The sequence below is a fragment of the Camelus dromedarius genome, chromosome 11 (assembly GCF_036321535.1).
Source record: "Camelus dromedarius isolate mCamDro1 chromosome 11, mCamDro1.pat, whole genome shotgun sequence".
NCBI lineage: Eukaryota > Metazoa > Chordata > Mammalia > Artiodactyla > Camelidae > Camelus > Camelus dromedarius.
In genome coordinates this window covers 30,661,573-30,676,865 of record NC_087446.1, presented here as the reverse complement: position 1 = coordinate 30,676,865, position 15,293 = coordinate 30,661,573, and the positions used below count along the sequence as shown (strand labels likewise).

The following is a 15,293-nucleotide window of genomic DNA, read 5'->3' as shown; positions in this document are numbered from 1 at the left end:
AAAATGAATGCGCGGAATATTCTTTAGGGAGGGAAACGTCTGGGGTTGCATTCCCTGATTTTCATTCCAACTCCACCTTCCCAAAGGGAGGAGGGATTTTTGTCCTTATTTAGTCTGGATCGGAAGTGTCATGGCGTCAGTGCATGATGGGTACTTCTAATCTGCAAGGCTAATTTTATTGTAATGAGGGCATAATGAGCAGAAGGTTACATTTGGACACTGGAGGTTCCTGCCTTTTCTCACCTTTCTTTGTTGGCCTCCGGGCCTCTTATCACCCCCGAAGTTGTGGCCACCTATCAGCCCAGAGGTTCCTGCTTTTCTTTCTCTGCTCAGGGACCCCTGGTGCTTACACAATGCATGGTTTCTTGCATTCGGCCTGTGGCCCTCCTTTTTGCACAATTTCTGCCACTTGGTTTGTGTCCCCCTTTCTCTGCTTATATCCACACATGCTCTAACATCTACATATGCACAGCCTCCTCTGCTGTCAACATCCCCCACCAGAGGGTACATCTGTGACAAGTGAGGAACCTACATTGACATGGCATTATCACCCTAAGCCCACAGTTGACATTAGGGTCCACCATTGCTTTACATTCTGTGGCTTTGGACAAGTGTATAATGACATGTATCCACCTTTATAGTGTCATACGGAATCGTTTCACTGCCCTAAAATCCCACTTGCTATTCATCCCTCCCTCTCCCGCACTTCCCCCACCTGCCGCCTGATCAGTTTTTAAACTAATTTCAAGTCTGTTCTGTAGAAAGTTGTCAGTGTGCCTATTCCTTGAGCCCTGGTGGGGAGGGGGAAGGATGGTTTGTCACGGTACCTGGAATTCTAGGAGGTGTGTCCTGGAGTTGTAGGAAGACCTGGTAGGATGCTGAGGACAAGGCAGAAGCCATCATGAACCGGAGTGAAGAAGACAAGGTGGACAACAGCAGGACAGGTGTGGGCGCAGGAGTGAGCGGACCCTCTGACAGAAGCAGCCTGTTGAGCAGAGTTTCTCTTGTATGTGGTACTTCGGTGATCACAGAGCACTGTTTTCCTAGTGCGGTAACTCATCCGAGCCAGTTCTGTGCTGTAGGCATCGTTATCCTTGTTGTATGGATGGAATTGAAGCCCAGACACGTGCTCTTTTCCCAAGGTCACAGCTGGGGAAGGAGGGAGCCAGGGCTCTCTTTGCCGTTGCCTTATCCTGCCTTTTTACCTGCTTCCACTCAGCTTGGTGTCCTGAGCACTCTTCTCTGGTCTTTCAGCTCCCACCCATGCTGTACAAACAAAATCACTAGAGCGCTTAGATGACAGACACATTCGTAAGTACATCAACTCATTCCCTGCCCTGGCTATTTGCATATTTGAATCTTTGGAAATATTATGGGACCCTCTGGTTCTTTTGCACACCCACTATTATTTGATGTCTGAATATGTGATTCAATGGAAGTGACCGCATTAAAAGTGTAACCAGCCCAGCATATTCCCAAGTGTTGCTTTAGGTAAAACACCAAGTCTGTATTTCCTTAAAAAAGAGATGGAGAGGAGTTTGATAAGTTGGATTCTAGCTATTAATGAAAGATATTACTACAGAATAAAGCAGTGCTTTCTGATCTTTAGTAACATGCAGGCTTGTGGACACCTGAGAATATCCATAGTCACCACTTGACCAAGTGAATTAAAACCTTAATAGCAGCTCATAATAATGGCTTTTTAAAATTTGCAATCATGAGATTGCAGGTTTTCTGCAGCCCTGTGTACAGAGTTACTTTCTGATAATTATGACCATGAGATGTAGAAATTTATAGGACACGGAAGGACCGTGGCAATGCTAAACTGCACCTGCTGGGCTTTGATAGATGTGGGATGACAGCTCACATTCTTTGAGCATTTGCTCTGTACAGTGCTTTGGGCGAAATGCTTTGCATTCACTATCAAACGTAATTGTTTCCCTGCCATCTTGACTCTTTCTCGCTGACTGAAACTCAGCCAGTAGATCCTCATAGAGGACTTCCTGGCAGTTAAGTTGGGAAATACAAGTGGGCATGTAAGAACAAGATCCAAATCTACAGGAAGAAAAGATGATGGAGAGTCTTCCCAGCCGGATGGACTTCTGGTTGCTCAGCAGCCCAGGGATAAACAACCTCAACTAGAGCAACCACCAACTGAGAGTCAAGATATTGTACCTGCTTAGGACATTGAAGGTGAAGGAGCACCTGTAGCTCAAGGGCCTGATATGGAAGCTGATCAACAGAAACTGGCTCTGCTGGAGGCAGTAGATGAGCCTGGAGATGGTCCTGATATCAAGGAGGAGATCCTAGCAAGTTTAGAGCCCATTAAAATACCAGAAGCAGGTGGAGAAAAATCACAGATTTAAACCAACTGAAACTAAGCATGCTGTCCTTATGTTGGAAATTTGACTGTTAACCGTCTCTCAAGAAAGTTTTACAACTTTCTTCAAGAAAAAAAAAAACCCGTAATTATTACAACACCCAGTAAGATAGGCACTGTTATCGCTGCTTAACAGATGAGGAAACTGAGGTTCAGAGTGGCTAAATGACTAGCAGCATCCTGCAGCAGGTAATGGTGGAGCTGCTTATTTAGCCCCAAGCTTGTGCAGACTCTGGAGCTCACACTGTAACCACTCCCCTGCTCTGTGTAGAAGGGTCTGAGTGATTGATTGTCTTCTAGTGACTCAGTAGCTCCCAGCTCCTGTGAAGCACATGACTCTCCTGGAACCCTAGGAGGGGTCCCTTAACCCCAGAAGGGGAGCCGTCAGTACCACAGTTGCAAATTGTGCACATCCACCTTTGCTCTGCAGGCATGCTATCGTGAGAGCAGTTACCTGAAGCCGACAACCTAGGTCGTTGAAAAGACATGGGCTCGCAGATTGGTGAATGAAGAGAATGGAAAATTTTCAACTAAAGAAACTTCTATGCCCTCCCCGGCTTCCTGAGCTTCTTGGGGTGTATAACTGGCAGTTGGCTTGGCCAAGTACATATCATCTTTTTCACTTAGCTCTGAGACAGTGACGTCCCTGGTGGCTTCTGCTCTGCTCTGTGGCATCTGCTACCATCTGTGATGGCTACCTTCAAACTTCCTCTCCTTGCTAAGCCAGCCAGAATTTCTCCCCTGCCAGGCCTTTAGCTTGACTAAAGCAGTTCACAGGGACGAGCGCCAGCCATGCTAACAGCTGTTTTGTTGGTGGTTACTCTGCTCCCGTCCAGGTATTGGGAATTGGATTTTTTTTCTGTTCTGTTTAAAATTAAGCTGCTGAATAGTAGAAAAGAAGCAAAGTCCTGGCTTGGTCTGTACTCCACTTGCCAAAGAAACTGGATTCTTTTCTGATTCTTGGACTGTTCACATCACAAGCATTTATGCTGACCAAGCTTCCAATGGCTGTTTCCTCCCCAAAGTGTTCTAGACTGCTATTCCCTCACCATATTTCCCCTGTGGTTTGAAGCACAGGCCCTCTTAGCTGCAGGGAACAGAGAAGACAGGCCCCCAAAACTCAGGCCACAGGCAGAACATAAAGACCACCAGTGGCTCAAACCAGCAAGGACCTAAATACAGACCTGTATTCACAGAGGGGTGGTCTTCCCGAGACACCACAGTTGGAACTGTTGCAAGGTGGCTTCCTGCCGTGCATAGGGTTTTCCCCCATCAACAAGAAGTGACCACCTAAAAGTCATGAAAACCGGATGTGGAGTTGGAAGGAAGGAGGTCCATCAGTCATTCAACAAGCATTTCTCCTCAAAGGAGAAACTGAAAGGATACATGGAGGCTGAAGGCTAGTGGCTGGTTCTTCTGGTGAACTGGAGAGCGGGCAGCCCATGTCACTAGCCCTTTTGGAGGTGGGATCCTGACTGGCCAGCGCAGTGGGGCATGCAGTATCCAGTTCCCTGTGCTGGCTCATGGTCTCCGTAAGAGAACTAGACTCCGCTCAGGCTCTAACAAGGCTGGGGGATGTTTCTCTGGCTTCCTCAGTCACAGCCCTGTCCTACTGGGATGGACTGAGCCCTTCAGCCGGTCAGAGCATTTCAGCTCCTTGGCAGTAATTTATACTTGAATGTAAATCAGGACATTTGTCTTCTTTTGTTAGAGGTGCTCTCATCAGAAGTGGCTTAGCATGAATCAGGTTCCCAGAAGCGGTCACCTCATAAATGAACCTAGTGGGTTCTGAATTACTGCCTGACACGTGGGCAGGCCAGACTGAAGCTGGGGCTTTCTTCTTACCTGATCTGATTAACCTGGGGAGAATGCTTAACCTCTCTGAAGCCCTTTCCTAAACTGGAACATGCCTAGGGTGGGAGGGTTAGATGGAGTGCTTCAGTCTTTTAAATGTTCACTGAGCACCTGCTATGCGTCAGGCACTGTCCTAGGAACAGGGATGCGAAATAGTGCTCCTCTCCTCGTGGGGGTTACCTTCTGGTGAGGGGAGACGATGATAAACAAAACTATAATATTTGGCAGTGGTAAGGGCCATGCTTTGAGCATTTAACCCAAAATTAAAACTTACCTTGAAATTCTTAGAGAGGAAATGAACTTTCTGAGTGGTTTTTTTTTTCCCAGCTGAATTTCAGACAGCTATGTGGGCATGACTGAGGAGAGCCCTCGAAAGTGGAAAGAGTTCTAGGTGGGAGAGACTCATCACGACAGCCGGAGCGCTGGGAAGGACTGGGTGGTTCTGTCTGGAAAGGGGATGAGATGCTCCTGGTATTCCTGCTTTGCCTTTTTTTTTTTTTTTTTTTGGCTTGAAATGAATAACATGCAAATGAGCACCTGGGTCTGAGTCAGTGGTGTGAGTAACCCCTCCGCAGGATGCTGAGCCCTGAGTGTGTACACACAGCTCCCTGCTGGCTCCTCCGAATCCCTGAGATGCTTCTTACAGGCAGCCTCTGCACTCTGACCTCTGGCCCATGCCACCCTACCCAGTCACAACCCTGGGTCAGGCCAGCTGCTCGCTGCACCTGCAGCCAGGGGCTGATGAAACCGAGGTGTCCCTGCCTGCAGCAAGTACCAAGGAAACACTCCCTTCCCCGGCAGCTCCCCCTCCTCAGAGCCCTGGGACCCCTGCTCATCGTCTAAACTGTCAGTGGCTCTCTCCTCTTACCCTTCTTCCCTCCTCTCCATCCCCCTGTTCCAGACAACCCTCCCACTTGTGCCCACCTCCTCCCCACCCTGCTGCTCCTGGGAGCTGGCTCCTCCATCATCAAGTCCTGTGCCATCCAGGCCTGTTTTTCCATGGATGCATTTCAGCGTACACAACTGTCCACACTGCTGCTATCCTGAACCCACTTTTTGGATCCTGCCTTTCCTCAGCTCACTACTCCTTTTCGTCCCCTAGACTGTGTTTCTTAAAGGAATAGTCTCTCCCTTCTCCCCAGATTTCTTAATCCACTAAAAACTAGTATCAGCCCCAAAACTCACCTAAAACTTCCCTCAGTGGGGTCACAATTGACTGGTTTCCTATCTGATGCATAGTTGGCAGCCTGTGTCTTTACTTAAGTTCTCCATCGTTTGCCACTGTAACACTCCCTCTTGGCCGAAGTGTTTTACTCCCATTGGGTGTTTCCTTGCCACCCGTCTTCTGGTTCTCCTGTGACAACTGACTGTTCTCCAGTCTTCTTTGTCTGCATTACATTTCATGTGCTTTGTACAGATTCTCCATGATTCAACCATCATCTCTATGACTAATGACTACTATTTCTATGTAGTGAGTACCTGCCTCTTTTTTCAGCCACAGACCCCTGTTTCCAATTATTCATCCTTCATCTCTACAAAGATATCCTTAGGGTACCTCAGTTTATAAAACCAAGCTCAGTGTTTTGCCCTTGTACCAAACCTGCTCTTTCTGTGCTTCCTCATTTCATAAAGGTACCACCACCCAGACTAGAAACCCCAGAGCCATTCTCCTCTTCCTCACTAGTGCCACCAACTCACATCAATTCCAGCTTCTCAGTAAACCCACATGTTGTTCACCTCATTTTATCCCACCCACAACTACCATGGTTCAGGGCGCTCTTATTTGTCCCTGGGGCAGTTGTAACAGCCTCTTAAAAGGTCCCGCAGTCTCTGATTTCCGGCCCATCCCCCATGTGACTGCCAGTATGATCTCTCTAATATGCAAATAAGGTCATCTAGTCCCAGTGCTTAAACCCTTCCACAGCCCCCACTGCCCACAGTCAAGGCTGAATTTTTGAGTGAAGCCCACGAGGTCCTCGATGTACTGGAGCCAGCCCAAGTCCCTGGCCTCCTGTCCAGCTCCACACAGCCAGCCCTGAACCCACTTTGCTATTTTACACCCTTGGGCAATGCACTGGTGCTTTCTTCTGCCCGTGATCACATTTCTTCTTCCTGTCATTCTTCAAGACCCTTTCACATGTCTGCTTTGTGAAGACTTTGTGTGCGTTCCCCCTCCCCTACTCTGTGTTCTGTAAAGGAAAGCCCTGCTGTACTCTCTTTATGCTAGTGATGGGGGGCAGTGGTTGGTTTATGTCTGTTCCCTGTAGTAGACAGTGAGTTCCTTGTGGCTCGAGCCATAGCCTACTCATCTGGTTCTCCCCCAGGCCCTCCCTGAGTGCTGGGCACGTGGGTGGTGATCTTCAGACGCAGTAAACAGAGAAGCCAGGTAGTGTGAGAGTGAAATCGCTTGTGGGGCTGCCTCCCTTCCCCACTGGACTGTGAGCGCTTGGCAGGCTGGGACCGCACCCGCTTCTTGCTTATGTGCCATTCCCAGTACATATTACTGAGTCTGGACTCGGGTTTACTCAAACTTTCTACCAGAAACCCCCTCCCAACGCAGAGGCATGAGGACATCTAACTAGAACAAGGCTCCTTCTGAAAACCTTCCCTTCAACTTGGCTTACCCTGATCCGACCTTCACCTCAACCTGCCTTTTCCCTCTTGCCCCAGAAGGAAGTTTCAGAAGGAAGTCCGGGGCCATAAAGCAGATCTCATAAAACCTCACAGGGGTTCGAACTCCATGCGGCTAAAACCAGAACACACCTCTGAGCCCTGCCCAACTGGCTTTTGGTACTTTTATCGAAATGGTGACCACATTTCTGGAATCCACACAAGGAAACACACGCTTTTAGCTGATAAAGAAAAGAAAAACAGTTCCTGTCTACTGACCGTGTCATTTATCAGACACAGGGTGTGGGGGTTTACAGATATGTCACCCGTGCCCCCTCCCCAGCCCTGGGAGGACACTACGCCCTCTTCCCGCCTTACCTGTGGAGGAAAGGAGGCACAGACAGGGTGGGGCTGGAGTGCAAACCCTCCTCTGTCTGACTCTGCTGTCAGGCCGTGATGGGTGCCACCGTCAGGGGCACAAGGCTGTCTGGGTTGTGTCCTGGGGAATCAAATAGGAGAATGTTGGGGATTTGAATGGTTTCTGAGGACGGAAATTTTGAATTGCAGATTTCTGAATTTTGTAGGATGTTGGGAAGCCATTATCTCAGAATATGGGGGCTAGATGTTACAGGGAGAGGCCAGTTTCCAGCTACAACCAGGCAGCCCTCCAGAGGCTGGCCCACCTCTCCGGAACCTGCAGCCCCTGATCGGCACAAGGAGGTCTAGGCGTGCTTCCAGGTCCCGGTGCTATGTATTCATATGTATAGTCTATTTGTGCTCTATTAGTGCACACATCAAATAAACATGTAGCATATAACCACACTTAACTGTATATTAAGGGATATTTAGTTCATATATGAAAATAGAATTTATTGGTTTTTAACTTATTTTTAATTTTGAAATGATCACAAACTTAGAGAAAAGTTGGATGTTCAATACAAAGGTTAATATTTTTCCTGAACCATTTGAGAATAAGTTGTCAACCCGATGCCCAGTCACCTACAAATACTTTCCTGTGTGATTCCTAAAAGTAGGGACATTTTCCTACATAACCACAATATAGCCATCAAAATCAGGAAATCAAATAGAGGTGTTACTGACATCTGCTCCTCAGACCCCGTTCAGGTTTTGCCAGTTGTCCCAGTAGTGACCATTGTACAGTTGCATTTAGTTATCTCTTTTCTTCTCTTTCTGTCTGAAACAGTTCCTCTGTCTTTCCTTGACTTTCGTGATCCTGGCCCTTTTGAAGATTACAGTTATTTGTATAATGTCTCTCAAGCTGGTGTTTCCTTATGATTAGATTCAGCTTATCCATCTTTGTCAGGAATATCACAGAAGTGACGCCGTGTTCTCACTGTGCCTTATCAGATGGGCTGAGGTTTTGTTGTGTCTCATTACTGATGCTTTTGCTTTGAACACTCAATTAAGGTGGTGTCTGCCAGGCTCCTTTACTGTAAAGACAGTTTTTCCCCTTGGTAATAAGTATTTTGTAGGGAGGTACTCTGTGCCTCCTGCTCCACAGCAAACTTTCAATTTCCTCCTATATTTACTTCTATCAGATGGGATCATGGCTTCCTATTTCATTCAAAGGGTAGTAAACCATGATGACCATTATTCATTTTAATGACATATTGTCCTCTGTTTGACCAGTGGGAACTCGTGCAAGCTGTCTTTGGTGTCCTCGTGACACGCCCTCACCATCTTTGAGCTCCTTTCCTTTTTGGCACAAGATGTTTCAGGTTCATCTTGTGCTTTCCCCACCCAAGACCTGGAACCAGCCGGTTTTGCAAGGAATCTGGATTCCTTTTAGTGGAAAATAGTCTTTGAAAGCCAAGATCTGGGTGCTAGCTTTGCTCTTTGCTATCGGGGTGTCACCACCCCCAGACCCTCTCGGTGGACAGAGGTTGGAAATACATGCAGCATTTGTGTACGGCTCTGTGTGTGTGTGTGTGTGTGTGTATGTGTATGTAACGTGTAGTAGGACATATGTACCTGCATATACACCTGTCATGGACTGAATGTCTCTGTCCCCCAGAGTCATGTGTTGAACCCCTAACCCAGTGTGATGGTATTTGGATTTGGGGCCTTTGGGAGATACTAAGGGTAAGATGAGGTCATTACAGTGGTTTCTTCACAATGGGATGAGTGGCTTTATGAGAAGGGGAAGAGGTGTGCACCGAGGAAAGGCCAGGTGAGCACACAGTGAGGAGGTGGCCATCTGCAAGCCAGGAAGAGGGCCTTCACCAGGAATCAAATCTGTCATCCTTGAGCCTGGACTTCCTAGTTTCCAGAGCTGTGAAAACAAAAAAAAAACCCTACTGTGTAAGCCACTCAGTTTATGGTATTTTATTGCAGCAGCCTGAGCCAACTAGGACGGCATCTGTGTTTGCTTATACATATACTCACACAGCTATATACACTAGCTCTCTGCTAATCTCTGCGTCTGTCTGTATACTGACAACCGTGAGTGCACACCGGCGCTCCGGACCCCGGTCCAGCCCCATGAATTCATTCACGTTTTCCTCCTTCCTCTGTTTGCTCTCCCTCCTCCAGCAATGAAACACTGGCTTCCATTGTCTCACCTACACTTATTCATTTGCCCAACCCCCCAGGGAGCCGACTCCCCATCTCTGCTGCCCACTCCTCCTCCACTGGGTGGATTTGGGGCTCTGACCTTGACGCCAGGCTCACTCTGCTCACCCTCCTGCAGTCTCGGGCGCTCTGGCTGGGTCGCCCCGGCCCGTGGGTGCCCAACTCACCCCACTCCAGCTTTCACGCACAAGGAAGCCCTCTTCATCCCTCCTGCGTTCTGGTTACCTCTACCAGGCCGCCCCCACCAGTGTCCTGTCTCCCTGCTTGAGCTCTGCCAGCCTCCCACATGGGTTCCCCCCTTCTGTGACCCACTCATCACTCCTGGCCTTGGAACCAGAATCTTCAGGGAGGGAAGGGAGGCAGCAGGGAGAAGGAGCGCAGTTTTTCTCTGTGTGTGTGTATTTGTGTTTTTGTGTGTGTGTGTTTTCTGATGATTTCAGTAACACATGATTCGGGAATACAGAAGGAACAAAGATTTTAAAAATCTCTATTAATTCTTCCATCCACAGAAAACTATCATTATCCTTTTCCCACTAAAAGTGTCAAACTTAAAAAAAACAATGTGAGTTTCCTTAGTTGAAAAAGGAAGACATGCCTATGGCTGAAAACTTCCCAAGTCACACCCCTCCCTCCTCCTGCACCCCCAGGGCCCCTCCCCGGAGGTGGCTGCTGACATCTGTGTCTCCTGGACCCACCCAGCTATTTTCTGCGCATATATATGTATGTTACGTTTTTTTCAACCAAATTGGACTTTAACCTTTCTGACATATTTCCTGTTAATCTTTCTTCTCTGCGTATGTATATACATGTATATAATTTAACAAAATATGAACATTTTCCTACATTCCTATATGTGGATTCTTCCAAAGTATCATTTTCAAAGGCTGCCTTATTTCCCATCATGTATGTGTTTCATTTGTTTAATTTGTAGTTAGACATTTCTATTTTTTTTATTATTATAAATGACCAGCTTTGATTTTATCGTGCCAGGAGAGTCGTGAAGCCGGCTCAGTCTGGTGAAGCGGTTCAGCTGCTTTCCATGCCTGGTAATAGACCACTGAGCTTAAACAATGGAGGTTTATTTTTCTCACTAGCAAGCATTTCAGAGGTGGGCAGCTCAACCAAAGTTTTGAGCAAGACTCCAGAGTACAAAAGATAAAATTCCAAAGCTACATCATTCTATGCAGAACTTCCAAAGGGAGTGATTGGGACCCTCGTGCTCTTGAACCCCTCACCGAGTCAAGAACATAAAAGAATTGAGAGAGGGGAGAGAAAGAGAGTATTCTTGAATTGTTTTTTTTTTAATTGAAGTGTAGTTGATTTACAATGTTGTGTTTCAGGTGTACAGCAAAGTGATTCATTTATTTGTATACATACATACATGTATCTATTCCTTTTCAGATTCTTTTCCATTATAGGTTATTACAAGAAATTGAATATAGTTCCCTGTGCTGTACAGTAGGACCTTGTTGTTTATCTATTTTATATATAGTAGTGTGTATAGTGTATTTTGTATATAGTAATGCCTCCTTCTCCTTTTCACCACTCTTCAGTTCTGTGGCTCCATTATCTCCATTCCACCTCCTTCTTACACGCTCACTGTGGTTTCAGCTTCCCCTGTGTGGCAAACACTACCCCAATTACATAGTTAGTGCCTAGTCTCTTCTGAGCCATGGATCCAATTGTAAGTTTCCTATAAAATATCTCTCAGCTGTCCCTAGACCACCTCAAACTAAAATACCCAGGTTATTGTTTTTCCCTTACCCCAGATCTGTTCTCTCTGTACTCTTTGCTTCCATTGAAGTCACCACTGCCACAACCTACCTAGTCACCCAAACTAGAAACCTCACAGCTGTCTTCCTCATCATTGCCACCATAGAGTCGTGTCAATTCTACCTTCTAAGTATATCTCAAATTTGTCATCTTTCTGTCTCAGCTGCCACTAGATTGATTCTGGCTCAGTTCTTCACAGGACAGTTGTAACAGCTTCTTAACTACTGCCCCTTTGGCTTTATTCCCCCCTCGTATGAGGATAGGATGTCCAGAACCGTGGCAGCCATCTTGTGACCATGAGGTGACAAGAATGAGAATCAACAGCCAACTTGTTAAGGATGGCAGCAGAAACAGGGAAAGAGGCTGGGTCGTGCTGTCAGCTCTGTTGACTAGCTGAGTCAATGCCAGGAATCATTTACCTGCGGACTTCTTGTGATGTGAGGTCATAAAAGTCTGTCCTGTTTGAGTGCCTGTTGGTGGCTGCTAATTACAGCAAAAGGCATCCCTTATACTGGACACAGGCAGTGGGAAGATGGAAGAAACAGTGTCAACGTGACTAAATATTTAGTTTTCTTTTGATGCTTCTGAGTCATGTGTTCCACATACATCACATGCATCTCGCTATGTGAACTCTCACCTGATCCTTTGTTTCCTTTTACTTAGGACTGCTTTTAGTTTTTAAGGTGAAATTGTGTTTTGAATAATTTTGCAGAAGGTGTTTTTAAACAGTCACATCATACATCTCCTGGGTCAGAATGGTCCCAGGAAATAGGCCTGTATCAAGTGTGCATTCTGGGTAAAGACGTGGAGGCAGGAATATGTGGAGGAGGTTAAGGCTGCAGCAAGCCGTCCAGTTGGGCTGAGTGTGTAGTGAATGCCTGGAGCCTGGAGAACGGGTAGGGTGACATGAGGTCCGATTGAACTCAGAGGACGGGTGAATTGAGGGTAGTATGGGAGCAAAATATGTAAAAGGCAGGGCTTAGGAAAGATGGGAACTTTATTTTCCAACTTGAGGGCCACTGTTTAACTGGGACAGTCTTGGCCTCCTTTGCAACCAGCCTCTTTGCTCTCAGTGTACCTCTGGGTGACTTCTCTCGGGTCACCTATGTAAAGCCCATCACCTGGCTGCCCCTGTGTCATACAGGAATAATGGCCATCTCCTGCACTGAGGTCCAGAGTCCATCGGGGGAGTAGGAGTGGTAATCTGATTGGAGGCGAGGGCTGGGGTCCTTATCTTGAAACCATCGGTGCTCCTAGTGGCTGCTCTGGCCACTTAGGGGAAGCACCAAGCAGAGTCCCTGCTGTGCCAGTGGCAGAGGGGGTATAAAGATGAGATCTGGGAGCTGGAGGCCCAGAGGCTGATGGGGCCCATGCAGAACTGTGGCTCCTCTGGGAGCATCCCCATTGGTAGTCAGATGTGCACACTGATTGGAGTTCGTGTTGATGATGATCAACTGATGGATCATGGTCATCCTGGCATCCTTACCACTGGCCACAATTGGGAATGAAGAATTAAGTCCCGATTACTAAGCCCAGCAGTGCAGTCCCAGAACGTCACCTGGTTCTTAACAACTGGACCTCTGACGACAGTGGTCCCATCCCCACACCCTACGCCTCCCCAAACTGCCCCTTCAGTGTGGCTCTTCTGACCACGGTATTTTCCAGGCTTTGAGGGGCACCATTAATTGTGGCTGGTTCATTATCTCTGAAAAAAATTGTTTCAAGTCCCAGTATTAAAGAACCATATTTGAGCAAAATGAGAGAAATACACTTAATAAACAGTCAGTCACTGTTGGCCACCAGAGAAGTATCTTCTTTTGTTCATATCATTTCTTCTAGGATCCTTTTTCTCCTCAGAGAAAAAGAATGCCTGTTAGGGGAGTGGGCATTCCGTTCTCAGACCTTGTCAGCACGAGAATTCCATGCATCCATGTACTGTTGGTGGTCATGTCCTGTGGTCACCAAGGCTCAGCCATTTCTGTGCCTGGGGAGCCAGCAAGTTCCCTGGGTACAGTCCTCCTCATTGCTGAGGTTGTAGCAACCTCTAGGGGTTGCCACGGGTTACTGAGTGCTTGGGACTGTGTCTGGGATCAGTGTAGTGAGAGTGCTCAGTATTTCCTCCAGGTGCTGGCAAAGGGAGGAGCGGGAAAGGGGGGTTGGCAAAGATGACGTAATGGCTGGACCTCAGGACCACCTCCCTTTGCTGACCAGGACCTGGAACTGGTTTGTTTCGAGCAGATTACCTCAAGCTGAAAACAATCATGACCCAAAAGACTCAGGGAGAAACCTTGACCTTCCCCCTAACTGTTCAAAGAGTGTAGCTGGAGGACCTGTCCAGGAAGGGAGCGTCACCATAAATACCATAGTACGAACCAGGGGTGGAGAAGGGAGGCACCTAGAAAGTCTGTTTGTTCACATTCCTCTGTGTCTCACTGTCTCTGCCTGCCCAGCAAACATTGTTTACCAAACATTTGTTTTTCTGTCTCTGTGTCAATTGCCTGCATCCCCTTTGAGGTCCCAGTGACTACCCACTACATCCAATTTTGTGTTCAGCTGAAGATGACATTTAAGGTGAGGGTTTCAGCCGTTTGTGCGAGTTACTCAGTTCTCCTGGGTCTCTCCTGTGTATACATGTTATTAAAGTTTTGTTTAATTTCCTCCTGTTAGTCTGTTTTATGTCAATTTAATTCTTAGACTAGCTAGAAGAACCTAGAAGAGTAGAGGAAAACTTCTTCTTTCCCGACAGCAAAAAACAGGTTGAACCTGTGGACAGTCAGCTAGGCAGGATCCACCTAAGAATTATTCCAACTGTAGGTGTGAGCACACACGTGTACACACAGCAGTTTGCCCTGAGTGGGGCACACATTCAGGTCATCATCCTTCTCGTTGAAGCCCCCCCGAGCTCGCTCATTGCTTTCCTGGGTCCCAGTCTCCTCATTCTTCCCACGCAGGCCTGTGAGGCCCCGGGGAGCAGTGCTGGGGGTTGGAGGGGGTGGGGTGCGGTATGCAGCTTTTTCCCCGAGTCTGTCAGCCAGGGTTTTCCAGGCTCTGGTCTTTAGCATTTATCTGAAAATCAGCTCCAGTCTTGTCACTGCATGCTTAAGAGCCTGCAGCGCTTTCCAGTCACCACTGAGACGAAGGTGAAATGCCAAAAGCATGGCTTATGAAGCCCACTTTCCCGACTCGCCTGCCCGCACTCTGTCTCCTGACACAGCATCTGCACCTTCTAGTTGGTGACGTCCTTTCTGTGCTCTGAATGCAGTGCTCCCTCTCACCCCTCAGCTTCTACAACACAGCCCTCTCTGGTCACAGCTCCATGTACTGCACAACTTTCTAATAATTAGTTGTGATATGAGCGTGTGAGTGTGCGTCATCAGATACTTGGCAGGGCACCTGTGGTTTGCCCACTGCAGAGCCCTGAGCTCCTGCCTGCAGGACACCAGAGGTTAAGACACAGATCCCACGTTCATAGCATTTTACCTTCTAGGTGAATAAGACTAACACATAAAACAGCTAGAAAAAATTATGTTAAATCAGAGGTTGCAAGCTGGTGGCCTGTGAGCTGAATGGAGCCCTTAAGTGTGTCTTGTTTGGCAAGAACAATTTTAGCCCCACAGGGTTTTTTCCCCCCAATTTTTTTATTGCGGCAAAATGCACCCAACATAAAATTTACTGTCTTAATCATTTTTATGTGTACAGTTCAGTACCTTCATACCGTTGTGCAACCATCAACACCATCCATCTCCAGAACCCTTTTCATCTTGCAAAACTGAAACTCTGTCCCCATGAAACATTAACTTCTTGTTCTCCTTCCCACCTCCAGCCCCTGGCAACCACCATTCTATTCTGTCTGTGTGGTTTGGCAACTCTGGGTACCTCATATATAAATTAAATCATGCAGTATTTGTCTCTTTGTCCCACCCACAGTGCACAGGACTCCAATTTCTCCAGATCCCTGAAGTCGGTTCTCTTCCCGGCCCTTGTAGGCATTTGGGTTTGTGACCCTTGCATTAAACTGAGGTCCCTTTCAGCCACTAGGCTGTTTTCCTTTAAAACTTGATACCTTAATATATTGTAATGTGAT

General features: G+C 47.2%; 2 protein-coding genes across 2 annotated transcripts in view; both read left to right on the top strand.

Annotated features, from left to right (window-relative positions):
- The window catches only part of TMCC3 (transmembrane and coiled-coil domain family 3), a 261,506-nt gene that overhangs the window by 235,318 nt on the left and 10,895 nt on the right, over positions 1-15,293 (top strand). The gene's annotated exons all lie outside the window — the stretch shown is intronic.
- Positions 902-7,659, top strand: LOC105097488 (putative G antigen family E member 3). The gene is given in 2 exon segments (XM_010990049.3): positions 902-958; positions 1,986-7,659. Coding segments are annotated over 2 exon segments (438 nt in total). The 3' UTR covers positions 2,367-7,659.